At 37.3% G+C, this 27,208-nt stretch overlaps 3 protein-coding genes across 3 annotated transcripts; all 3 read left to right on the plus strand.

The window, feature by feature from the left end:
- The first annotated feature begins 953 nt into the window (after positions 1-953).
- On the plus strand, positions 954-5,686 carry LOC146320668 (arrestin domain-containing protein 3-like). Its single transcript, XM_084729604.1, has 6 exons — positions 954-1,228; positions 1,327-1,414; positions 3,027-3,174; positions 4,952-5,054; positions 5,142-5,407; positions 5,582-5,686. The coding sequence occupies exons 1-6, from the start codon at positions 955-957 to the stop codon at positions 5,678-5,680; spliced, it is 978 nt and encodes a 325-aa protein (XP_084585730.1). The 5' UTR covers position 954; the 3' UTR covers positions 5,681-5,686.
- Positions 5,687-11,469: 5,783 nt separating this feature from the next.
- LOC146320669 (arrestin domain-containing protein 3-like) lies at positions 11,470-15,359 on the plus strand. The gene is made up of 6 exons (XM_084729001.1): positions 11,470-11,744; positions 12,111-12,171; positions 12,424-12,574; positions 12,686-12,782; positions 14,741-14,997; positions 15,086-15,359. The coding sequence occupies exons 1-6, from the start codon at positions 11,489-11,491 to the stop codon at positions 15,341-15,343; spliced, it is 1,080 nt and encodes a 359-aa protein (XP_084585127.1). The 5' UTR covers positions 11,470-11,488; the 3' UTR covers positions 15,344-15,359.
- Positions 15,360-21,957: 6,598 nt separating this feature from the next.
- On the plus strand, positions 21,958-26,006 carry LOC146320670 (arrestin domain-containing protein 3-like). Its single transcript, XM_084729605.1, has 6 exons — positions 21,958-22,311; positions 22,435-22,495; positions 22,573-22,720; positions 22,833-22,929; positions 23,617-23,873; positions 25,400-26,006. Exons 1-6 carry the CDS (start codon positions 22,053-22,055, stop codon positions 25,664-25,666), a joined length of 1,089 nt encoding a protein of 362 aa, XP_084585731.1. The 5' UTR covers positions 21,958-22,052; the 3' UTR covers positions 25,667-26,006.
- The last annotated feature ends 1,202 nt before the right edge of the window (positions 26,007-27,208 follow it).

The following is a 27,208-nucleotide window of genomic DNA, read 5'->3' on the forward strand; positions in this document are numbered from 1 at the left end:
GCTTAGCTGTCACCCTCACCTCTTCTAGGCTGCACAAGGTTGCAAATTTTGTGCTTAACCAATGAACAAGCTCACAGTTGATTAATTATTAAAATATTTTAGATACAAAACACTTTTTTTTTCCTTTTTCTCATTTTCCTTTTTTTCTGTTTTTTTCTTTTTCTTTTTTATTCAACAAATGGCCACACCAGACAAAATGCTAAATGAGGAGCTATTACTGCCATTTCTAGACTATTGATTAAATATTAATTAAAGATTAATACATTTATAATTTGTTACATTCTCGAAGGTGATTCATTCATTAATGATTAATCATAAACATCCTACTCCAAAACTGTGCTTCTGCACTGTTTTGTTTTTTGTTCATAGGTCATTGTTTGCGATCAGATAACCTTACTGACAACACAAATGCAGATGAGAGGTTTTCATATTAATTCAGATTGTGCTCTGTACTCAATTCTGATTTTTAAAGTAACATGCATACCTAAGTACAAGTAAAAGTACAGACTTGAAAATCTATTCATACAAGTACAAGTACCCCAAAAGACCAATAAAATTACAGGAATATGAGTATTTTGTAATTAGTTACTTCCAGCTGTGTGGATAAGGCGGAGAGAGTGACAAACTAAAAGGGTAAATATTTTATGAGTTCAGTGGTAAAGTACTGAATATATTTCACATATCACTCATGTTAGGACATCTGTCTCTCATATATGGCCGATAGGTCCCTGACTCCGCCTTAAATCAGGGCTGGTCCTCCGGCGCATGCGCAGACTGTTGGCGCAAACAAACTGGATCGCTGTGTTTTTGCCACTTAATACTTAAATGGGTTGATTACTTATCCCTTTGCATTGACCAAATTGACTTTTTCATTGCGCAGGAGTTCTTGCGTTTCTAAAACTAGAATAGTTTTGCTGATTTCTGATAGATTTTTTAATCGAACTCGACTCCAGGATGTTCCAGCAGACGATAAAGAACTTCAACATCAATTTTAACTCTTCAAACGAGAGGGGCATCGTCTCCGGCGGCGAGCTGCTGACAGGACAGATCATGTTCGAGCTCACGAAGGAGACGAAGATCACCTCCATAACCATGGCACTGAAGGGCAAGGCGAGTGTCCACTGGAGCCAAGGTGGAGGCGGAGGGCGGAGAGGAAGAAGCCGGAGGAATTTTTCAGCAAAAGTGGAGTACTTCAACTTAAACGGCGTCATCCTGCCAGAAAACAGAGGTATGCAAGACAGCGATGCAAACAGTCAGTCATTGTTGAGTAAAGTCACTCAGTTGTTTGTGTGTGTGTGTGTGTGTGTGTGTGTTTCCCCCCTGCAGCGACATCAAGCTCAGTACCAGAGTCCAGGACCTCAACACTTCAGCCTGGCACTCATGTGTATCCGTTTTCATGTCAGATCCCACAAGGGTGAGTACGAACTGTTTCTATTCCGGGTGGAAAGCAACATACCAAACATACATACAAATACCTTGTCACTGAACATTTTCAGGGTATCTGTGCTTTACTTTAGAATTTAATATTCTTTCTTTTTGAATTCACCATTTTACTTTTACCCCCTACACATGAACTAAAAATACCTGTTCTTTCTTTTTCAAAAAAAAAAAAAAAAAGGCTTGTTAGTTTTGTTTTAATGCATTTGAGGAGAATTATTGATAATTTTTATTTTGCATTACTTCCCAACATCAAGACTGGAACAATAAGTGCATATCACACATGACAGACGTAACAAGATGTAAATTACGCAACAAGATGAAAAACACATAACAAGACAAAAAACACACAAACAAACAAAACAAACAAAAAAAAAAACAATGAAAAAATGTAACACTACAAAAACAACATAAAAGACAAGACAAAAAACTTAACAAGGCTATAAACAAAATAAAAGATTAGCAAGGCAAAAAGCAATGTAAAAGACATAACAACAAGTCATGAAACTAAGTTAAATTACCCATGTCTTAAACATGCAAAGTGTCTTCTTGCTAGGCATTGGAAGAGTGCTCACTGTCCATCTGTAAACCTTTGGATCCTTTGGAACTAAATAGTGTAACAAACTAATTATGACAATGTGATGTACTATGTTCAAAAACAATAAAGAAATATAAAATCTGTTAAAGACACAACATAACAAAAACATTAAGGATCTTAAGGATGTCTGCTTTTTACTTTTATACTTTGAGTACATTTTAGAGTTCATTTTTGAATTTATACTTATACTTTTACCAGAGTTTTTTCCCCCAACAGTTATCTATATTTCTACTTGCCACCTCTGCTCAGGCGTTCTTGTTTCTGTCGCACACACTTCCAGGGATCACATGGTACTAGATACTCGATATTGATGTGGACTGAAACAAATCTTTATTTTGAAGCTGGACTGATAACTAAACTGAGTGTAGATCAATATTATTCTTTCTACCATGTGATTGTGAATCATTTTAAGTAGATTTTCTAACATCTGAGCTTGTTGGTAACATTTTATTTGAATGGGTGTGCATAAGACTGCCATTATACTGTCACTACCACGTCATGAACATGAAGGAGTCTTTATGATTGTTTATGACTGTTGTCATTAAGTGTCATACGGTCATTGAGCTGAGCTGACTCATCCCCGGGGTACCAGGAGCCATACAACAAAACAAAAACCCACCTTGGTACTATATTCCCCATCAAACTGAATGTTTTTGACTAGCTTGCAGAGTTATCTGTTGGACAAATAGTGGTTAGCTAATTTACTTGTTGCTGAATTAGGCTAACCATTGTCTGCTGTTATCTTTAGCTGGCGTTACCTTGGTTAACTGTGGAGCTAGCCGCCTAATTAGCTGACTCAGGTCTGAGGTGTCACAAACCAAATCCAGCTAGGAAACCACCTTGGTATTATATTCCCTGTTGTCAAAGAAAATGACAGTCTCATGCACACCCCTTCAAATTAAGTGTGTAGAAGTTGTGTGTCTTTTTTCCAGGGTGGACCCACTTCTTATTTCCACTTTTTTTTTTTAATTATTATTTTGCAACCATGCAGAGACTTCCCATCCACCTTCCAAGGCATTCATGGACAAATAAAGTACACCTTGACCGTGGGCATCAACAGACCCTGGCATATGTCCAAGGACTTTGTGACAGAGTTGAAGTTTGTGAACCAAATTAATACCAACCAGCCTGAGCTGTGGGTAAGTCATCCATGACCATGTTAACCTGCCAGGGGGGCCAGGGTGAAAAAAAGACCTGCTGGTCCCTCATTAACCACTGTCTTCTCCTCACTCTGTGTGTGGTGTGTCCAGGCTCTATGCAGGAACACTACTTGGTCCCAAGTTTGCTGTGTAGTACTTTAAATTGAACACAGTCATTGAGAACATGCAGCATGTAAGCACAAAACTGAAACAATAAAGGTCTGAAAACTAGATTTTAGAGACAAGGCCTCATTGAGTTCGGTGGACACTCCTAGGCGCTCTGTTCTAAAACAATTAAAATGCCTAGAGAGGCCACATCTCCATGTCCAAGTGGACGATTCCTACTGGTGGAACACCACTGTGAAAGAGCCTTTTGTTCCATTTGATCTGTTCGACTTCCTGTCGAAGTCTTGCTGCCAAACATCTGACATGACCATGTCGTGACAATAAAGGCATTTTAAAGAGATAGCTCGGACTATTTGAAGTGGGGTTGTATGACATCAGTGTAGAAGATGCAGTAGATGGCGGTCAGCGGGCCCCTGGGCCGGAAAAGCAGGCAGTGGTAACAACACAAAAGTTCAGCAATGTACTGCTGTGGAGAGGGTCAGCAACAAAAAGTATTTTAGCCCTTGTATAAGCTAAATATCACTCTCTCCAAACCAACCAAACTCCATGGGTGAAATCAGTAATTCCACCTCACAACATCAAATACTCCCTTTAAAGTCTGTGGGAAGGAAATTCAGTTTTTCTTCTAAACACGATATACAGTGTATGTTAATGCAGGCTCAAACATGTCTGTATAAGTCCAATAAAGGACCTAGACAGAGCGTCCATGTTTTGGTGGTAGCAGGGCTGGGTATTGTTAAAAAATTATGAAACCAATACCATTACCCTTAAAGTGATACTGATACCAATGGAGTACTTCATTCAATACCTTTTTTCGAAGGTTCCTCTTCATGAAGAACAGGATGGATGAGGACTGGCTGTGAGCAAAACCATATAAATAGTATTTTTTTCTAGATCTGGCTACCAAAAAGGTTAAATGCAGGTACTGTTTGGCTGTTGAAGTTTTGATAGTACTTTGTACTGGCTTATTATAAATAATACTTTGAAGGTACTGAATACTGATACCCAGAACTAGGTCATTTTTTCACAGTTTTGAGACCTAATTTTTCATGCTTGCTGATTTTTTTTAACTATTCAAATTTGGCTCAGTGGTTAATAACATATTTCTGTGGTGTGATGAACTCACACAAGAACACATATTTATGATTGCTTTACATAGACTATAATTGTTTTAAAGAGAGTACCTTGGAGTTGTTTTGTGATTTTTTTTGATGCATGTATTATATAATATCCTGTCAATATAGTGGGTAAAGTATATAAAAGGGACAGTTCACCACAGAATCAAATACATATTTTACCTCAGGCCATCTATATTGTTTTGGTGTGAGTTGCAGAGTTTTGGAAAAATTATAAACCAGTGTCTCTTTCCAAAAATCATGACCCGGTTGTTCAAAATAATCCACAGACCTTGTTGTTAGCTGTTTCATGCAGCGGCTACTTTATTTCTGCATTAAAATCTACTGGAACTACTTACAGTCAACAGGAACTACTTTATTTCTACTAGAAAGTAAGTAATTCCTACAGGAAACTGTTACCTGCATTGCTAGATAAGTAAAAAAATACAGAGTATATCTAAAGATTGATCATGTGTGTTTATGTCCATTGCTCATTTGTTCTACTGGATCACTGTCTGGTTGTTTGCTTTCTGCAGGCTCCTCTCTCAGGCTCCAACACCATGACGGTTTGCTGCCTCTGGTGTGCCTCGGGTCCAGTCACAGTAACAGCCAGAACAGAGAAGAAAGCCTTTGTCCCTGGTACTGCATCCATCCGTCCTTCCATCAAATGAAATAACTGTGATGTTAAATAACCACATCCAAACACTGTGCCCGTTCTTCCTCCAGGTGAAACTGTGAAACTCATCTGCGAGTTCATTAACGGTTCGACTCGGACAGCCACTCCGAAGGTGAAGCTGCTTCAGAAACAGGTTTTTTACACCCATAACAAGGTCAACAAGAAAGAGGTTCACAAAACCTTGGCGGCTGTGACTGGAGAGCCCGTCTGCGCTGAGACCTCTTACATGCAAACTGAGATCATGATCGCTATACCCTCGACTGCACTTTTAAGCATCTCCAACTGCAGCATCATCGATGTGCATTACCTCATTGAGGTTAGTACCAGTGACAGACAGGTGGTCTGATGGAGGAAATGCATTCACTGGTTCAGAGAGATTTAATTTACTACTTTAACTACACCTAAATCTGATCTTAGTTGTTACAGACTGTATGTTTGGATTTTGAGCCTCATGATGTTTGTGTATCTTGTTTTCTTGTGTCTCCCACAGATGAGCCTGTGCATAGTCGGCTCCCCTGACCTCACAGTGCTGTTTCCCATCATCCTGTATGACCCCCCATCAAACGCTTATCCCCCCCACAATTTGTGAGTAAATGTGTGAATATATTGAATTGTTTCAAGTGCATCTAAGGGTGCTTTCACCTGTTTGTTTTGGATGAAACAAAATCAGGTCAGTGGCAGAGTGAATTTTGGCCTGTGTGAAAGATGTCAGTTGATCATTACTGTACCAAGCTTATTATAGTTAACTAAAACTAAACTAAAAACTAAAACTAGATGTGAAATAAACATTTTAGTTCATTCAAATAAAAATAAAAACTAAAAAACTAAAAACTAACAGATATGATATTGTAAAGTCATAAAACTAACAAAATCATCTTTTGCTTTAGTCTTTGTCAAATTTGTCAACACAGTAAGTGTGAGGAGGTTTACTGGGATTTCTACATGCTTTCACCTGAATTGTAATACCTGTTGTATAACACGTATTACAATACAAGTTTTCACCTGTATTGTAATACCTGTTATACAACAGGTAGTTCCAACCAAGCAATTTGATTGGTCAACTCGATATTTAGACCTTTAGACATTTAGATCTTATTCCAGAAAATAAATTACAAACCACTATAGGCCTGTAATTAGACTATGACCTCCTGTTTGACTGTTTCTAGAATAATTAAATATGTTTTCTTTAATGAATATAATTCATAGTGATGTTAGATTGCTGCAGCTTGCATACAGGTGCTGCTTCCCAAGTTCATGAGAAGTCAGAGAGCAAATATTTTTTGTGACTGCAGTGAAACTTGTTTCTGAGAATGTAAATGGCAACAAATACGGAATATTAGAATTTTGAAAATCTATCTTTTTTAAATGCATTTTTAATTTTGGACTGAGTTTGGGACTAGAAATCGTCTTTGTTGCTAGGTTGTTACTAAGGGCCGACCTACGTGCTGGAGTACTGACATGGCTCCACTTATTAATCTTCTCATTGTTTTTTTTTCTTTATTTGTATTATGTTTCTACATTATAGATTGATACTGGAAACATCAAAACTATGAAATATGGAATTATGTAGTAAGCAAAAAATGTGAAAAAAAGGTAAAATATGTTTATATTTTAGACTCTTAAAAAGCAGAAATACTCTTACACACTCTCTTCTGCACTTGCAATCAAAAATTTAATAACGTTGTTGTTATTAATCTTAAAAGAGCGTGCAAGAATCTTTTTGCTTTTTATTGTCGACCCATGATCTTCTCCTACACACCCGTTGACCCACAAGTGTGCAAAACGGTTTTCTCTTTGATATTTTACCTTTTTACCACCTTTTGCTATGATGACAACTTTGCACACTGTTGTTATATTTGGTCCATTTCTTCAAAAAAAGGAAAAAACATGAAATGAGAAGTGCATCCAAACTTTTGACTGGTACTGTAAATGTATAGGAATACTAATTTGTTTGTAAAAAGTCAGTTGTGTGTTTTTTTTCCCTGGTCCAGACCAAATGTGTGATGGTCAGATGCTTCTGTGTGTGGCTACACGTTGAAATTTCTCGGTCTGACTGGTTATTGGTAGAGTTTTGTTTCTCAGGGATTTAGTAGCAGGCTCACCTGAAGACGGTGATCGTTGCCACTGAGCGTTCAACGTTTACAGCTCAATGCTCAATGCACAGTTGAAACATCACTTTTGTGACTTTTTTATACATTTTCAAAGATGTCTCTTCTTCTACTTTGCTCATTTTTGAGCTATTAAGATGCCAAGTGAAAATATATCTTTGTTTTTTATTTTCTACTTAATGTTTTGCATATCTCTGTGTGTTTTAATATTTACCACTCCAGATATTATCTTATCTTTATTTTATTATACCACTAATAGAATACATTTCATGTTTACTGTTACAAAAGAAAATAACTACAAACTGTCATTCTGTTTTTCACATTTGGTTTTGTCTGTGATGTCGTCAGTGAAAACTTTAAATTTAAATCATGCAGAATGTAATTATATGTTTTTCATGAGAGCTGCATGTTTACAAGAGATATTTTAAAATTGTCGTCAGTGTTGATTGTCTAAATGTCCTGTAATCATTTTAGAAGTATGTACACCATAGTGCTTTGTTTATACAACAAGTGACTCTATAGGAAATATAAGCCAAAGATATTAACCTTACCTTTATGAAACTGTTATCACATCATACTGCCTTTATGTGTGTGTGTGTGTGTGTGTGTGTGTGTGTGTGTGTGTGTGTGTGTGTTTTATCTGTGTACTGTTCATTATGAATTATTGTAAATGTCTGGGAATCCAGTTTGTTTCAACATATAATTGAAGCATGGGGAGAAAAGATGTTATATGTGGAATTTTATTGCCATTAAGATTTTATTATTGACTTGTATTTCCACTGTCTACTGTTAACATTAAAGGGACAGTTCACCCCCAGAAGCAAACATACATATTTTTCACAGACCTTCATTATTTTCTTTCTGCAGTAAAAGCTACCACAACTACTGTCATTCTACCAGAAAGAAAGTTACCTTGAGTTACCAGGTCATGGTTTGTGGAAGGAGACATTGTTGTTGAGTTTTTCTTATGACACTTGGAGCGCCAAAAGCCAAGTGCCAAGTCCCATTATATTTGAGAAAAGACAGACATCCCCACAGTCGATATCTCCAAAACTATCTGGACGGATAAATAGCACCACAGACCAGTGGAGAAATATGTGTTTTAGATTTTGGGGTGAACTGTCCCTTTACTCTCCTGTTCTTGCCAAAATGGAAAGTATGTTACAGTATGTGAAACACCTCAGTCAATCCAAAAAGAAAAAGACTGTATTTAGAACTGTGGAATATATTATTTTAAGTAGATATTTAGTATTTTTTCATTTTCTTCATCTCACCTTCCACCATATCTTTTATCATATGCATACTGATTTGTTCTATAATCTGAGTAATCTAGAAGTTTGGGGACTGTGAGGGTAAATGTGCTTTCAACGATGATGCTGATGCTGATAATGATGATGATGATGATGATGATGGCCTGACGTGCCAACAGCTGAATGCTCGGCTGAACTGATTCAGTACAATGCACTAAATTACTTTTTGCTCCCTTCATCAGCGCGAACGCTGCGAGGACCATGTAAACTAAATTCACTCTTTTTCGCCTAATTACATATCATTGTGAACATCATCAGTTTAATTTCCTGGAGGAAAGCCGTCTCCTCTTTGCTATTCAGACAGCGCTCACTCCGAGCAACTCACACAACTAACTCAACTCTGCACATTTAACCTTGTTTTTTTTTCTTTTTTTAAATAGACTTTTAATTCATCATTTAGGGATATTTGATGCGGGTTCACATCACCTCAGGCTGCCCTTTTCATATTGCTGCTGTATGAAAAATTAAATTTTGAATGTGTTTGTTTAATATATGAAACCAAATTACAGTATTGGAATTTAGCTCTATCCCAGAGAAAGTTAACGCCGCAGAGGCCAGGTGGTGAGCTTTGTAGTGGGATGTGGGAGTGTAATGTTTAGATGAAGTGGAATTAGATTTTGCTGTTTTGCATTTTTTTTAAATAAATCTTTATAACATCCCGATTTTGCTCTTTTTAGTTTGTTACCTTACAAAAACAACAAACACAGTTAAAACATTACACAGCTCAAGCATACATACAGATTAGCAGCACGGGTCAATAAAATGCTTAAGAGAAGTGTGTGTTTTATTTTAAAAAGCATGTATCAGATTGTAAAGGGCATGTTTCAAACTAAAAGGTGCAGGTTTCAGACTGAAAATTGCATGTTTCAGTTTAAAAAGTGCCTTTGCAGCTGAAGAATTGCATGTTTCAATTTAAAAAGTGCATGTTTCAGACTGAAAGGTGTATGTTTCAGGTTGTAAAGTGCATATTTTAGTGTAAAAAGTGCATGTCCATGTGTATAATTGTCTTGCTATCAAAGTGTGGTCAGTGCATCTGGTTTCCTATAGGGGGCAGCAATACACAGGGTTACAGTGCCAGGAGTTCAGTTTGTTCATTGTGCTTGTCTATGTTCCCTCCATGCTCACTGTCTCTATCTTATCCTTTTATCCTCTTTTTTATGACAGTGCCACAAACTTGACAAGTGAGGACTGCCACACATATTTCTATAAAACAACAGAGTTTCACAATGGTAAGGAATGAAAAAAAGGGAGTTATTGTCTAAATTTTATAGCAAATTTATTACAGTATGAATGGAAGATATTAAATTGCCTCACAAGTATGAAATTTGAAATTGGAAAAAAAAAACATTAAACATGAACTCTTGTTTGTCTGGACATTACCCTCAGACAACATTGTACCAGTGTGGGACAGTCTGTAGGAATGAATGTGTTAAAGTGTGCAAGACAAAATGAAAATTAGGATGTTATGCTTTTAAACAGTATATTAGCCTAAATACACAATACCACAATGTCATGGTGGGGATCCATAACGGAAATGTAATTACTTGAAGGCAGCATTTACATTTGAACAGTTTTCCATTATTTAATTAGCTAATTAAGTCCATTAAACAGAGTTTTTAAAAAAAGAGTTAAACTTTACTCATCCATTAATGTGAATCCATTTTTCCAGATTTTAAAATGACAGAAAAAGACCATTTTTGTGGAGAGATGATGGAGTTGAACATTGTGAGGCTAGGCTACAAAAAAGGGATTCAACATGACCTCTAATAGAAGTGTTTAAGTTTGTCACATGATATTCTGGTTTCCTTGAACTGTTTTCTATTGCATATTTGAGGATGTACTTTGTGAGTGTAATGGGCCAAACACTGGTACGTTAGAGGCAACACTGTACCATAGAGGGTTAGAGACAGTCTGATGTCACCAGGCTATGAACTATGACATTAAACTATGTACTATACTATGATAGATAATATACTCAAATGAAATATAATAAAAGGACCATTATTTAGTTCAGTTTGTTGTAATTTTTTGTACTGTGAAGCAATAACACATTCCTCACTCTCTGACTAAGAACTGCTTACCAGAATAACATTTAAAGATGCAGTAAAAGGTATATGGGTATTTTCACTTTTTCAACTGGACCATATTTTTCCATGCTGCTTTGCTGAAATTACTAATAATTTTGAAAACTGGTCCAGTATTGTGCAAGACCGCTACAGCCATCAGTCATCTGTCATAAAAACAAAGATAAATTACCCCCCATTTAAGGTTACTGACTAAATTTTCCATTGCCTAAAGGCAACCATGAAATCCCCTATTTTTTTTTTTTTTTTTAAATATCAGTATTTACAATGATGCACAAAACATGGTGAAAATATGTTTAAGTGCCATAAAATTTTATAGAAATTAAAGAAAGGAAAAGAAAAGTATAAAATGAAAGTTATTTTGTGTTATTATATGTATTATAGACTGATGGTTAAAATAATTTATTTTATTATTACTTTTTATTTTTACATTTAGAGAGTCAAAAATGCCCGTAGTTGCGCACACTTATACTCACTAACATTATGGTAGACATCAGGTGAACAGATGCACCTGTCATGATTTCCATATTCTCATTATTTCCAGCAACACACTCAGCTCTTATGACCCCTGTTTATGACATAACTGATCCCAGTAATGCTGTCAGCACTCACTCATGCAATGAACACATTCACTGGACGGTGTTGCCGAACCGGTATAACCAGTATATCAGTATAACCGATATTTACACCTAAACCAATGTTTTATATCCTTAGAGTCAGTAAATCTTCATTTATCATCTACCAGTCCAGTTCTGTCCAGCAGACTAAACAAGATTTCTTGAAGTACTGTGGTTTAATTATTGACATTATCTGCACAGAGACACACCTCACAACATATAAAATCTCCATCCTCTCTACCTCCTCTGACAGTTGCAGTCACACTGTCAGCTATATCATGGCAAATAATGTTAAGAGCTTGTCAGTGGATTATGATCCTATAAACAAAAGCAATATTTTCACCAGCGGTGATCGTGTTACAGGACAAATTAAACTTGAGCTGTTAAATGAGTGCAAAATAAATTCACTCTATGTGAAGCTGAAGGGAAAAGCAGAAGTTAAATGGACTGAGCATTATGGAAAAACAACCGTCACGTACCACAACAAGAAGAAGTACTTCACAATTAAACAATTTATCATTCAGGAGGAGCGGGGTAAGTGAGCTACTTATGTTTTTTCAGAGTATATTACAGTATCAATGCAGTTTTTAAAAAGAATTTTCATATGCCATGAAAAGTATTTTAATTCTTTGTCTTTTTGTTTGATTGATATATTTTATTTTGAACATGTAGATAAAAAAACAAATCTACTCTATGTTAAGAATAATAAAATGAAATCTTTCAGTGGTCATTTTTTAGTTTTCACTGATGAGATTTAAGGATATACAAATTAAATGAGTCCAACCATGCTGACAAAATGAGTCTATGAGCTGGAAGTCTATTCATTTATGCTCTACTTAACAAACCTGCCTATAATCAGTGATTCAGGTAGACGCATTAAGAAACTTTATTGTCTTTCAGGGAATAATAATGTTCCCCAGGGCTGCCATGTCTACCCATTCACCTTTCAGATCCCTGCACAGTGAGTTTTCTCTCAAAATAGTCTAATGAACAATTATAATACTTTTATCAATGATTTTAAACATGAAGACATTTAAGTTTGCTCTTCATTTTTAATATGAATAACAGACGTGTTATAATACAGACAGCCTGGCATGAGTAGCTATATAATGTAGTTCCACTTATCAATCTGAGATCATTTCTAACGCTCCTGAAAGAATTTTATTGTCACTCATTCAGTGTGTTTTGTACATTGTGTTGTCACCTCTTGCAGAGAGCTGCCATCCTCCTTCAAAGGCTCATATGGAAAGATTGTGTATTCACTGGAGGCCAATCTGAGCAGGTCGATGAGAGTAGACAGCAAAGCTAAGACCAAGTTCACCCTCATCCACAACATGAACCTTAACAGTGATTTATTACTGATGGTACCTTACAACACCCACAAATTCACATCCAGTGCTGTTTGCTATTTGACTTTGACACTGCTGGAGTAATGAGTTACACTATCTCTAACTAATTTGTCATTTTCCTGTCAGACTCCACAGTCCAGCAACATTGAGAAAAAAATGAACCTCTTTGCATCAGGAACTGTAGGCATGGATGTACATATGGAGCAAACAGGCTTCCACCCAGGTAATTTTAGGTCATGTGTGATCTGAAATGATTGAATAATACATTTACTTCACAGATTATCTCAGGTTGCAGTAAAAGATAAACTTTCACAGTTGAACCATATAGCTCAAAGTCCCTTTGCCATGGAAACGTCTGAAGATAAGACAGCAACAAATGAGACGTGTTGAGGAGGCAGTAATGATGGCAGAAAGATGAACCAAATGTGTCTCTAGGTTGTAGGGGTTCCTCATCCAAAATACAAGCAATGTGACTAAAATTTGAAAGATGAAACAGCATTCTTCCTCACACAATGATGGCCTTATTTTAGCATTTACATCATTGCTATAACTTCGATTTTTGATCATTTCCATACCTTTGGTAATATTCAGTGTTTTCTCATGAAAATGAATGGACAGAATGTACAAAACTGGCATATTTCCACACCTTTAAAAGCTTTTCAACTCTTATTTAATATCTACTCATTCCTACTCGCAATTAAAATTTAAAAATATTCCACATCTTTCATTCATTTTGGGGATTATTCAGCTTTCTGTGAAGCTTAGTTACAATGTAAGTCAATGAGAAAACCCTTTAACCTTCATTTCAGCTTTTCCCATTCATTCACTTATTCAGCTAGAAACTCCTTAAAACTTTAAAAACATTGCTGTCATTTGGCACTTTCTCACACTGATTGATCACTTACACACTTATTGCACAATTGCAGTTTTAAGTTTCATGCAGACGTCAGGCTTGAGATTTTGTGTCAAGAGCTAGAGTGGTGTTCATAACAGTTTGAGTGCAGACAATCTGTAAAATGGTCTAATAGACCTCTCTTAAACTTAGATTTCAACACTCCCACACTCTTTCACTCCACATACCTAATTATTACATCAAAATGTAGGAAAGTTTGTGCAGGTGGCAGACACGAAAACACAATTAACTGCAGACTTACTCTTCTGGCTCAGTGAGCTTCCAAGCAACAACTAAAATAAAAAACAAACTAAAATTATTCAATCATTATAGACAACAACTCAGTTTAGCTCCCAGCTATTATTCATAAATGTAAAGTTAAGAGCTGTGCAGGTTAGCTCCCAGATATAAATCAGTTCAGCACTTCAGATTCCAGCTTATAATATATTTTCCATCCTTCATCTTTTTTCCCACTTTTTCAATCAATCATACTCCTTTCTACAAATCCTGTGTACTTATTTATACTTTTAGCTGATCATTCAATCCTTAAGATGTTCCACAGCTTTCATACCTCAAATTTTAAATCCCAGTTCATGATAAGCCCACCCTTTACCACTTTTCCAGTATTCATATTTCTTAAATTGCTTCTTCATACAAATGAAATGCAGTGTAGCATCAGTTTTTCAACAAATCTTAAACTATTCCAAGTATTTCATAGATTATTGTATTATTTAAACTTTAAATCCAGTAATAAAGTTTAGCAACAGCTTTTCAGCATCCAGCATTCACACTGCAATTTCTTTACAAATTGCCTCACTGAAATTTTGTATATAATTGAAATATCTTTCTGAATTCAGATTTCTAATTTTGGATTAAATTCCAGAGACACATACAATAATGGAATAAAATATATGAGTTGTATGATTTTACAATATGAGAGACAATAGAGAAAGAATCCTAATAATTAACATTATAATAATTAACCCTCTTAAATCCAGTCCCCTCAACGCCCTCCTTTCCAAATCCCCCCAAACCCAAGAGCTGTACCCAGAAAAGAGTCCCCTACAATGCTGAGACTAACTGTCCCCTCTCAGACACACTGACAGTCAGACAACATCACTGCAATCAACACAATGTTGTAGCTCAGTGATCGCAAAATGAATCAAAAAAGGAAGACACATTCTTCAAAATTCAATGAAATAAAGAATGTTTACTTCAACATTTCCGGTCTCAGGTTTCAAAGAGCCAAAATGTGACCGTTGTGTATTAAACGCTGTTCTGTTTTGCAGGAGAAGGCATGAAGGTTGTGGCCTTCATTCAGAACAAATCATCTCGTGACATTAAGCCCAAGTACTGTCTGTATAAGAAAATCAGTTACTTTGCAAAGGGGAAGAGGAGAGTTGAAACCAAAGACACTCTGAAAGAGGTGGGTGACGTCATCCCACCTTCTGCAAATCAGACTGTGACCAGGGTCATCACCATCCCTCCTGACACGTGTGCGTCCATCCTTAACTGTGAGATCATCAAAGTGGAGTACAGACTCAGGGTGTGTACCTCTCTTCACAAAACAGTATTTTTATGTCAACATGGCTGCGTGCTCGCTATGATAAATGCTGGCGATGTCTCCTCCACAGGTCTATCTGGATGTCAAGTACGCTTTAGACCCCAAGATCAAGTTCCCCATAGTCATCCTGCCTGCTTTACAGCGGCCTGATGGGGAATATCAGCCTGCTTATCCTGCCTATGGATATGATGCATTTGCCAGTTCAGACATGACAGGAGGAACCAGCTTCCTACAAAACCCCACAGGTCTTGATACGTCTGCTCCACCTCCTTTGTATGGAACGTATCAGATGTACCCCCCCTTGACTGATTTCAATCAAAAGTCCTAGAAGCACAAATATAGAACACAGTGCAGCTGTAAGTTGTTTGTATGAAAAGAAGAACTGAAACTGAGAAAAATGTGAAAGGGCATCAGATCTGTTTGTAATGTGTCGTCCGTGGGACTCAGTGACTGTTGGTTCAACTTAACATCAGTTTATTTTAGTAGAAATGTTTTATTTGTTTTGAATCATTGTGAAATTACCTCAGACTGTCTTTTCAAATGCAGCCAACCTAAAATTTTAAAGCAACCTGGACACTAACTCTTTCTAAGTTAGCAGAAAACAAATGGTTTAAGTAAAGTGTATTGTGAAAATATTTTGATTGAAAGATAATAAACTGCAACATCCTACAACCAGTTTTGGTACATGATAAACTTGGCTCTGCACATTTAACAATTTTTACATATTATTACTATTTTACACATTTTTAATGTGTTTGTTTAATATATGGAATAAATTTACAGGATTAAAATTTAACTGTTATCCAGAGTGAGTGAACACCTTGGCACCTTTTGAAACATCAAATTTTGATGGTTTTCATCAAAATGTTTTCTTTATATAATTAAAAAATATATATACTGATTTAGCCTTTTGACAACTGTCTTGGCTTTGCTCATTATGCTTGTCTCCTCTGTATCATGTCTTAGTTTTTCTTTTTTTTGACAAAATGTCATAAACCTGTCAAATTAGAGCTTAAAACTAGGATGACCTTGACCTCTGCAAATAGTGTCACTGTCAAAGGTGAAGAAAGTAGAAAAAAGCATAAATCAGGGAGACTCCAAGTGACAGTACCTTGACAGCTGCTTTACCATGGTCATCTTCTTGATAGCTTTGGGGTCAGTCTGATATCACCAGGCTACGGACTTTCATTTAATTAAATTATGTAACTGTAATATAATAAAATGAGTCATTATTTAGTGCATAGGGCACTGATGCAATAGGGAAATAAAACATGTTGAATATAATTATTAATTTTTTGTTACTGTGAAGCAACAAGGAGTTACTTATTACCAGAATAACATTTAAAGATGAATCAGGATTCTTCCTCACATGAATGTAAGTATGTCATTCACACAAAGAATGTAAACTGCCTTATAGCAAGACATTATCTGGACTTCCATAACAGGAACCATCCACATCACAGGCACTTTGCACTGACCACGTCCCTTCCTCCATAAGAAAAGCTGAAGGACAAAGGAAGCCAATGGGAAGCCTTTTGGTTTTATAAACTACAGGTTACTAAACACCCATGCCTAAATGAGGACCCAGATTTTACTGCTATTTCGTAGATATATATGTTTCTTTTGTTTTCTCTAATCATTGCCAGTGTTTGTGTTTACTGTGTGGCTCTTTAATTCACAGGACAAGTTACACTAGAACTGCTAAAAGAATGCAAAATACATTCAGTCTCTGTAAAGCTGAAGGGAAAAGCAGAAGTTGAATGGACTGAAGGTCAAGGACGGACATACAAAGTGCGAAATGCCAAAGAGAAGTACTTCAATATCGAGCAGTTTCTCATTAAGGAGGGCCAGGGTAATCAAGCTACTTCCTATATGTCACTGAATTTAGAAACAAGTTGCTGTAATCAGTTTTCAGTCACTCATTCATTTGATTGTGGCGTGTTGTGATTGTGCTTAACTTTAAATTTGGATTTACTTTTATTTTAAAACTAATCTCATATTAAAATATGTGGTGGTGCCACCCAATCTGTGTGTATTTGCACATACAACATGAATTATTGTATCCTTTGGTATAAGCCAATTTTCCAATTGTTAATAGTAAGATTTAAGCCTATAGAGGAGGTTAAATAAATCCAAGCATGGTGACTGGAGGAGTCTAAGCTGGAAATGCATTAATTTATGGTCCACTTAACAAACTTTGTTATGAAGAGTGATGGAAGACACATTAAGTAACTTTATTGTTTTTCAGGCAATAAAATTGTCACCCAGGGCTGTTTACCCATTTTCCTTTCAGATCCCTGAAGAGGGAGTTTTCTCAAGCCTAATAAACTATTATAATACTTCCAGCAGTGTCTTTAAACATGAATCCATTTAAGTTTGTTATTTATTTCTTAATATCATTAACAAGCATTTGTCACAATATAAACAATTTTGTGTGTATCAACCTCAAACAATCTAGGTGACATGGCTAAGGCCAAGTTCACCCTCATCCATAATGGGATTGAAGAGCCTGATCGAACGTTGATGGTACCCCAACCTTATCACACATGCGCACACTCCCAAAGGCACGACCAAAAACACTGCTACAATAATGAAAAGTAACACAATCTCTACCTAAGGCATAATTTTCCTGCCAGAGTTCACAGTGGGATTTCAGGAAGAAGAAAATAAATCTCTTTACATCAGGATCAGTAGGCATGGATGTAAAGTGCAAAGGCTTTCGCCAAGGTAATTTTAGATCATGTGTGGTCTGAAATTATTGAATTATACATTCACTTCACATATTATCTTAACAGTGGGTTGCAGTTTGTAAAAGATAAACACAGTAAAAGCATGTGCAGCTCAAAGTCCCTTTGCTTATGCAAATGTTTTACGGTCTAAAGATAAGACAACAACAAATGACACGTGGTCCAGTGGTAAGAGATAACAAAGAGAGAAGTGAGATGACATTGTGAGACAATAGAGATGAGGTTTGGATTGGTTTGACCACCTGCCTAATATTGTGTTGGTCTCCCTCTTGCTGCTAAAACAACACTGACCTGTCGAGGCATGGACTCCACTAGACCCCTGAAGGTGTGCTGTGGTATCTTGCACCAAGATGTTAGCAGCAGATCCTTTAAGTCCTGTAAGTTGCGAGGTGGGGCCTCCATGGATCGGACTTGTTTGCCCAGCACATCCCACAGATGCTCAATTTGATTGAGATGTGGGGAATTTGGAGGCCAAGTCAACACCTCAAACTCGTTGTTGTGCTCCTCAAACCATTCCTGAACCAGTTCTGCTTTGTTGCACGGTGCATTATCCTGCTGAAAGAGGCCACAGCCATCAGGGATTTTCAGCAGCAGCAATTCAGATCGGACCACACGGACCAGCCTTTGCTCCCCACATGCATCAGTGAGCCTTGGCCACCCATGACCCTGACACTGGTTCACCACGGTTCCTTCCTTGGACCACTTTTGATCCATACTGACCACTGCAGACCCGGAACACCCCACAAGAGCTGCAGTCATCTAGCCATCACAATTTGGCCCTTGTCAAACTTGCTCAAATCCTTACACTTGTCTATTTTTCCTGCTTCTAACACATCAACTTTGAGGACAAAATGTCCACTTGCTGCTTAATATATCCCACCCACTGACAGGTGCCATGATGAAGAGATAATCAGTGTTATTCACGTCACCTGTCACTGGTCATAATGTTAAGCCTGATCAGTGTATGTCACTACTGCTTTGTATGTGCGTGCATGTACAGTTTTGTGATTGTATTGTTTTGTATTGTATGCATTGTATATATCCTGCTTGTTTGCATGTGTCACTACTGCTTTTAACAACTGTGTGTCCTGTTCATATCTTTAAACTGCATGTCCAGTTTTGCTGTATTCTCAGTGGCCTTTTAACACCTTGGTGAAGAACTGCAGATTTAAAATAGGTTTTGATTAATTCTAGCATTTATTACCATGTGTATTTATTGAATTTGTACAAAAACAAGACAAAAGTCAGACTGTAACCAGGGTCAACACCATGCCTCCTGACATGTGTGTGTGCATCCTAAACTGCAACATCATCAAAGTAGAGTACAGACTCAAGGTGTGTATCTCTCTTCACAAAACAGTATGTCTTTGTGTCAACATGGCTGCATGATTGCTATGATAAGTGCTGTCTATGTCTCCATCGCAGGTATATCTGGATGTCAAGTATGATTTAGACCCCAAAATCAAGTTCCCCATAGCCATCCTGCCTGTTTTACAGGGGCCTAATGGGGAGTATCTGCCTTTCTATCCTACCTCTGAATTTGAAGAATCTGATGATAGCTCAGACATGCCAGGAGAGACCAGCCTCCTACAAAATCCAACAGCCTCAGGCCCATCTGCTCCACCTCCATGCGATGTACCCCTCCTCAACTGATATTTTATTTGTGTGTTCCTGCAACCTGCCTCAGCTTCCTGTTGTCTGGGGAGAAGAAATGTGGTTCAACCATAAATTGTGTATTTAATAGGATCTCAACCTATCTGGCTACAGCTGATTATTTAGACTGCAGTGCTTATTTATCCTTGAAAGAAACAGCACAGACACGAGAGCTGCTTAATGATCTAACAAGAAGTGAGTGGAAAAGCAGCTGGTTAAGAGTGAAGTGGAAACAGGTGACTATGTGGGTGGAGCAGGTCAGGTGACTGGAGGTGATGGAAAAGGGTGGTTACTGCTGGGCAGGAGGGAGTGGCTGGATGGGGGGACAGGAGGGCATCTGGTGGACAGGAAGAGAATGACCTGTGAGGAAGTGAGAATGTAGCTACAGAAAAAAGTGTTGGCAAACTATCAATAAAAAGTATGTATGATAGCAACAATAAATGATAAAAACAATAATAACAGCATAGGAGTGTTCACACTTAGCAAATGAACTGGACTTTGGGGTCATGTGTGTTGGCCTGTGGTCATTGTTCACAGGCCAGTCTTTCCCAGTCCAATGTGGCAGCACCGCTGACACATCACATCAGTAGGACAAAGTGGTTAATGTTGCATCTGTGTATATATGTGTGTGTATAAACACCCAAAGCCTACATCACTGCTTTTTGCTAACAGCTGAGTGAGCTGAACAAACAGCACCTGAGTATAAACCAGTTTGGTTCACATGACTACACCACCTTTTCTTTTAACAACACTCAGTAAGTGTTTGGGAACTGAGGACACTAATTGTTGAAGTTTTGAAAGTGAAAGTCTTCCCCATTCTTGCTTGATATACAACTTCAGGTGTTCAACAGTCCGGGGTCTCTATTGTTGTATTTTGTGCTTCATAATGCGCCACATATTTTCAGACAGGTCTGGACAGCAGGTGACACATGTGACAGTTAGCCATGATGTCATGGGCACCAACACACCACCATACCATCACAGATGCTGGGTTTTTATGTTATCTGTGATAACAATACAGATGGTCCTTTAACTCTTTAGCCTGGAGGTCACAACGTCATGATTTCACAAACGTGTGCTTGTCAAGCCACAACACACTTTTCCACTTTGTTCACTTTTCAACTTTTACTGTCACAGATGAGCTTGGGCCCAGAGAAGTTGGCGTTGTTTCTGGATGTTGATATATGGCTTTTGATTTGCAAGGTAGAGTCTTAACTTGCATTTGTAGACGTAGTAACAAACTGTGTTTACTGACAACAGTTTTCTTTATCCTTTATACAACTATGTGAGTTTTTAATGCAGTGCCACCTGAGGGGTCAAAAGTCACGGGCATTCAGTGGTGTTTTTCAGCCTTGATGCTCATGTGTAGACATTTCTCTGGATTCTCTAATTTTCTTAAATGGTATTATGGACTGTAGAAGGTAAAGTCTCTAAATTCCTTCCAACTGTGTGCTGAGAAACATTGCTTTTGAACAACTGAACCTTTTGAAGATGCCTTTTTCTCACCCTTTTTATGAGACTATCTCCTGTTAACAATTTACCTGTTGAATGTTGCAAACAGGTGTTATTTTAAGCATTCAACTTTTTTGAAACATGTTTTGAAAAGTTTAGCAGTTTGAACATTAAATGTCTTGCCTTTGTACTACATAAAATTTAACACAATTTGAAAATGATTTGCAAATCGTTGCATTCTGTTTTTATTTACATTTTACACAACGTCCCAACTTGTAGATATACTCATGATATATCTGCCAGTAGAACTTCTGCTGCCACACAAATACAATGAAAGTGATTGGAAGTCCTTGACTGGATTCATTCACCTCTTAACTTCCTTTGGACTAAAATCCCATCATGTCAAACACATATAATATACAGTGAATGGAAATTTGTTTGACATGATAGGAAAATATTTCATGTGACACAGTGAGTAAGTGTAGCACATTCATTCATTCATTCATTGTCCGCGATTGCTTATCCTTGAAGGGTCACAGGGGGCTTGAGTCTATCCCAGCTGAAATAGGGCAAACCACAGGATGCACTCTGGAGTCGCCAGTTTATCACAGGGCAAGTGTAGCACATGACAGTCATAAATCAAGATTAGAGATACAGGTATTACTCAACCCACTGAGCTGGTAACCATGTGTGCAGTGTGATAAATTTCTTTGACCCTTCAGTTGAAATTTAAACTATACTTGTTTTATTTTCGAAGGTATAATCTGCTATATTTCTCTAAAAAAAACTATTTGTAGATAAGATAAAATATTCCTTTATTAGTCCAACAGTGGGGAAACTTGCAAAGACTGGTATTAAATAATCCCTTTCACTTGTGATCTTGTAGAGATGGTGGTGGTTTCTGTATTTCTCATTGTTTTGTTGTGGTCAGGACATTTCACTAACCCAAAACACTGATATTTCCTATCTTGATGCATTTAGGAACACTGATGACTCGACCATTAGGTAAACTGTGCCGTGTTGTGCCGTGTGTGCATGTGTGTCTCACTGTAGACTGGAAAAACAGGTTTAACTACTTCCGCACTGATGTGGATTGAAGCAGCTGTTCAGTGTTTAAAAGACTCGAGTTTCTTCTTCTTCTTCACTGAACATTTAGATTTTCCACGGTGTATTTCTCCGTTGAAAATGACCATCAAAAATTTCTCAATTGAATATGATGCCATCAACAGCAAAAACACCTTCACAGGCGGAGATACTGTCAATGGAAGAATCATCGTGGAGGTCTCTAAGGAAACTAGAATCCTGTCGCTAATTTTCGTGGCAAAAGGATATGCTCAAGTCTGCTGGAGTGAACATTATGGACAATATGTACATGTTGTGTACAAAGCTGATGAGAAATATTATAATGTCAAACATGATATCTTGAGAGAAGCCAGACAAGATGGTAACGTATTAAATTAATGCAGTCACTCATATTCGATACATTGAAGCTAAAGCACTGACTTTTATACAATGAGCCACTAATCATTTACTGTATAAAGTTTAATTATAATTAATTCTGTTTCAGGCACTGAAGTCGTCAGTACAGGAAGACATGTATTTCCTTTTTCCTTCACGATTCCTGACAGGTGCCTATTACTTAATCTGTATTTTAGATTTCTGTTTGGTTTCAACTGTATTCATTTTTTATTCTTGTAATTCACAGAAAAATCCCATCAACTTTCAAATCCTGCACAGGCAAAGTTGTTCATAAGTTGAGGGCAGAGCTGAAACAATCAATGAAGTTGACGCAAAAGGCCAAAACTCACTTCACGTTCGTGTCCAAACCGGACATGGATATTCCTGGACTTATGGTAACAAATCATTCATCTTTAAACAATGTAACCTTTTAATAACAAATGTTTTCAAAGCAGAGGAGGCAATTATCAAACTCTGGTAATCTAAAGTGTGGGTCTGTTCTTGTAGGAACCTCAGTACGGCTGCCAGGATAAATCTGTCAAAGTTTTTGGCTCTGGAAACATTTCAGTGGACGTTCACACCGAGCGGATGGGATACAAGCAAGGTAGTAATCTAGTGTGGCTGAGAGAATTCTGCACATGATGTTTATTTAATCATCGCCTTTCTTTGATCCTTTATCTGGACACACCCCTCTTACATAATGACTCAAGAGACACATTTGTCACATAGTTTACATACAAATGCACATAGTGAAATGTTGGGTCAAACTCTGAGGCAGTGCACAGTGCAGGTACAAGGAATTCTCCCTAGCCAGTCACTGTTATTCAACATGTCTGACAATAGGGAACCTGTGTAACTAAACCACTGAGTGACATGCAGAAATGCACATTTTTTGCCCCAGTCCACCTGTCCATCCACGTGAAGCTGATGAAGCTTAAGGGACTACTCTGTATGACACAGGTGCATGGTATATTTTCACATAGGGCAAAACATGTGTAAAATAGGAAATGACAGGTTGGCATCATGTGAGACTATATATTTATGGTCATAATAAGGTGTTAAAGTATTCTAACAGGTTTTAGCAGCTTTTATAAGATTGTGTTAGATTTAAGTTATGCCTTAATATTTATGTCTTCTAGTAAAAATATGCCGTAACTCTGTTTTGGCACACTGGTCAACCTACGGTGTTTCATTACAGAAAATGCACACACGTGATCCTATTAGAGAATAGAAATCACTATCAACTACTGACTGGGTTGAGAAACTGAGGTTCATTTTCTCTGTTTTACAGGTGAGGCTCTCAAAATCACAGCTGAAATCATCAACCGCTCGACCCGTTCAGTGAAGCCCAGATTCATACTGTATGAGAAGAAGAGCTACATTGCCCAGGGTCACAGGAAACTCCGCACAAAAGAGCTCCATCAGGAGAAGGGTGAAGCTGTTGCATCCTGTAGCAGAGAGACGGTGACCAAGGTGATCGCCATCCCCAAGGAACTACCTCCCTCAATCCTGAACTGCTCCATCATCAAACTGGAGTACAGAGTGAAGGTAAACACTACATTATGGTCAGCAGAGAGTCTGTGGGAGGTTATCCTGATTTTTTCTGTTCATATGCTCGATCACTGTCTGTTACATGGGAAGCTTATGTGGCTTTTCTGTGTTTCTGTTTCCACTGTTTAAAATGTCTCAGTTGTACTGACTTAATGAATGAGGTTTCGATCTTCAGTTACTGGCGACATAATAATCAAATACTGATATTATGAACAACTTCTTCCAAGGGAAAGGCTTAGCATTTCTGCCATGTCATGATATAAAATACAACCCAATTCCAAAAAAGCTGTGACTGCATGCAAAACGTAAATAAAGACAGAATACAATTATTTGCAAATACTTTTCGACCTATATACTATTGTATATGGTACTGAAATAAGATACTTAATGTACAAACTTGGGAAATTTGTTTTTTGTAAAATATACAATGAGACAAGTCTGGACTTCAGGCGTGTCAGTCTGATACCTGAACTCTTTTTCTATGAAGAGTAGTCTGGCTGAAATAAACAGAGATGTCTCTGAAAAAGACATGGATGGCAGCATATGTTGCTCCAAAACCGGTATGTAACTGTTACCTATGATGCCATGGGCACTAACCCAGCCCCATACCATCACAGTTGCTGGCTTTTTAACTTTGCACTTGTTACAGTCTGAATGGTCCTTTTCCTCTTTAGTCTGGAAGACACAATGTCTATGATTTCCAAATAAAATCTGAAATATCCATGGCACACTTTTCCACAGATGAGTGCGGGCCCAGAGAAGTAGGCATCATCTCTGGACGTTGTTGATATATGGCTTTCTCTTGGCATTGTAGAGTCTTAACTTGCATTTCTAGGTGCAAGCTGTGTTTACTGACAACAGTTTTCAGAAGTTTCTGAGCCCATGTAATAATATCCTTTATACAGTCATGTCAGTTTTTAATGCAGTGCTGTCTGAGGGGTCAAAGGTGTTTTTGAGCATTTTATTTTCCCCTCTCCCAACTTTTTTGGGAAGATGTTACAGACATTAAATTTAGAAGGAGTGTATATTTACAATACAGAATTAATTATCAGTTTGAATATTAAATATATTGTCTTTGTATTGTTTTTATCTGAATATAGGTCGAAAAGAATTTGCAAATCATTGCGTTGTTGCTTTGTATTTGTGTTTCACACAATGTCCAAACTTTTTTTCTTTACAAAAGGGGAAAAGGAGCATTGTCTTCATTGAATGTTAGTAAAATTACCAAGCAAGTTATAAACTTACTTATAAAAGGACTGATGGGACCTTTAGTGACAAAATTAAGGAATAAGAAATGCAATAATGCTCTGATCAGTTGAATTAAATTGATACAAAAACTTTCCATAATGAACATCAGCATTTTTCTCGAGACATCCCTCTTCCCTTGTTCGTGGTGTTTGCCAAAGCAATCACGTTATGCACAAACAATGTAAATAACAGTGACTGTATATAAAACTGTACAGTAATTATAATGATGTAAAGAAGAAAATCCAAGAACATAACATCAACAATGTTTTCCACAGATCCATCTGGATGTCAAATGTGCTTCAGATCCAGAGATCAGACTCCCGATAGTCATCCTGCCTGCCTCTGAGGAACCCGCTGAGAAACAGCCTCCTGCTTCTGCTAACTTTGGATTTGAAGCATTCAGGAGGCCAGTCCAAACACCCTGGAGCACGCCACCACAACTACAAGCAGCACCCCAACCTGAGGATCGCCCACCTGCCTATGGAGCACATGCAATGTACCCCACCTTTCCAGATTATAACAAATACTACAGTGCACTGTAATTATGCCACTGATTTAGCACCGAGGGATACTTTTTTACACCTGAGCGGCATTCCATTGTAAATAATTGGATACACTTCTTATAGAGCTCCAGAGTGTTAAATATTTAATGATTATGAAATAATTTTAATTATTTAACAGTTGTATATTTCTTGTCTTTAGCTTACTAATATAGAACTAATATAAGACATGGGAAAAGTAAGCCAACCTTGTCACCTGCTTCTCTCAATAAATGAAAATGTCTGTTTCACATAAAGTAGAAATATAAGGCTACCTGTAGTTTTTATAGGTTTAGTTTTTTCTCTTTTGTCTCTTTTCCCTCCAGTTTCACCAAACTATTAAAAAAAAAAAAAAAAAAAAAATCTCCTTTGCCATTGGTCATGAAAGAAAAACAGTGAGTACCATATTAATAACATTACCACTGCGGCACTTTTCTAATTACTAAAAGTGACAGTGTTACAACTAACCCAACAGTCCCTAGTCTCCCCTACAGTGAAGAATGGAAATTCACAAGGTACTGTATCTGTGAATTCACAGTACACCTACTGAAACAGGTAGGTTTAGACACTAAACCTTATTGGGTGGGGTTAGGAAGCCGAGCACGCAAACATAATAACAACAGGAAAATAATGACCTCAACAAAGTCAAGAGAAAGAAACATACAGTAAACCAGAAGGGACCTCTAGTGACAAAACTAAGGAATAAGAAATGCAATAAAGCCCAGATGACTTGATACAGAAAGTTTCCAATTTAGGGTGACCAAGTGTCCCACTTTATGTGGGACTGCACAGCCTTACCCCTTGTACCACATCCCACTTATTGAGACAATGTCCCATATATTGATTGGCTCTATTTTGCAAAAGTCAAACTACTGCATGACAGACACTTTTCTAAAAATATTATCAGAAATATTTTTTATTCAGTTGGTGGCCTGGTGGCTGACTCTGGCCCTTTTAACGACCTCAGTCTGGCCCTTTTATCATTTAAACATATGAAAAAAGTAGAAATAAATAATTTCTTTATGTGAAAGAGAGGTCAATTAGCCCAGCCACTGACTGTTGTCAGTTGTTAAGGACATAGACACTTTATTGAAAGGTTTGAACTCAACTTTGTGTTTATAAAAACAACAAGCTATTTCTTAATCTACAATTACAATCTACAAAACTTTTTGTTCCTTTTCCAAGTGTGAAAATGCATAAAGTGGACAAAAAAGATGCATTGTTTTACACATTTAAAACTTTATAGGTCAGACACAGGAAACATGAACATCTGGCCTCTTGGCACTTTACTTTTTTGTTAAAATCTGGGCCTTCTAAGAAGTGACTGTCGAACACTGTATGACAAGGCACAGTAATAAGACTATTTGAGTTATGCAGCCAGAAACAGAGACATGCTTCAGTAATCCTTCCATTCAGACATCAAATGTTGATCTGTCACAGCTAGTGAAAAGAAGTGACAGGGACAGGACGCAGACGCAGACAGGATCATGTCAGAACGTAGATAACAGATTACAGAGGCTAGAGAGCACAGACACAAGGACTACT

Source organism: Lutjanus erythropterus, chromosome 10 (genome assembly GCF_056507025.1).
Source record: "Lutjanus erythropterus isolate fLutEry1 chromosome 10, fLutEry1.hap2, whole genome shotgun sequence".
NCBI classification, from domain to species: domain Eukaryota; kingdom Metazoa; phylum Chordata; class Actinopteri; order Lutjaniformes; family Lutjanidae; genus Lutjanus; species Lutjanus erythropterus.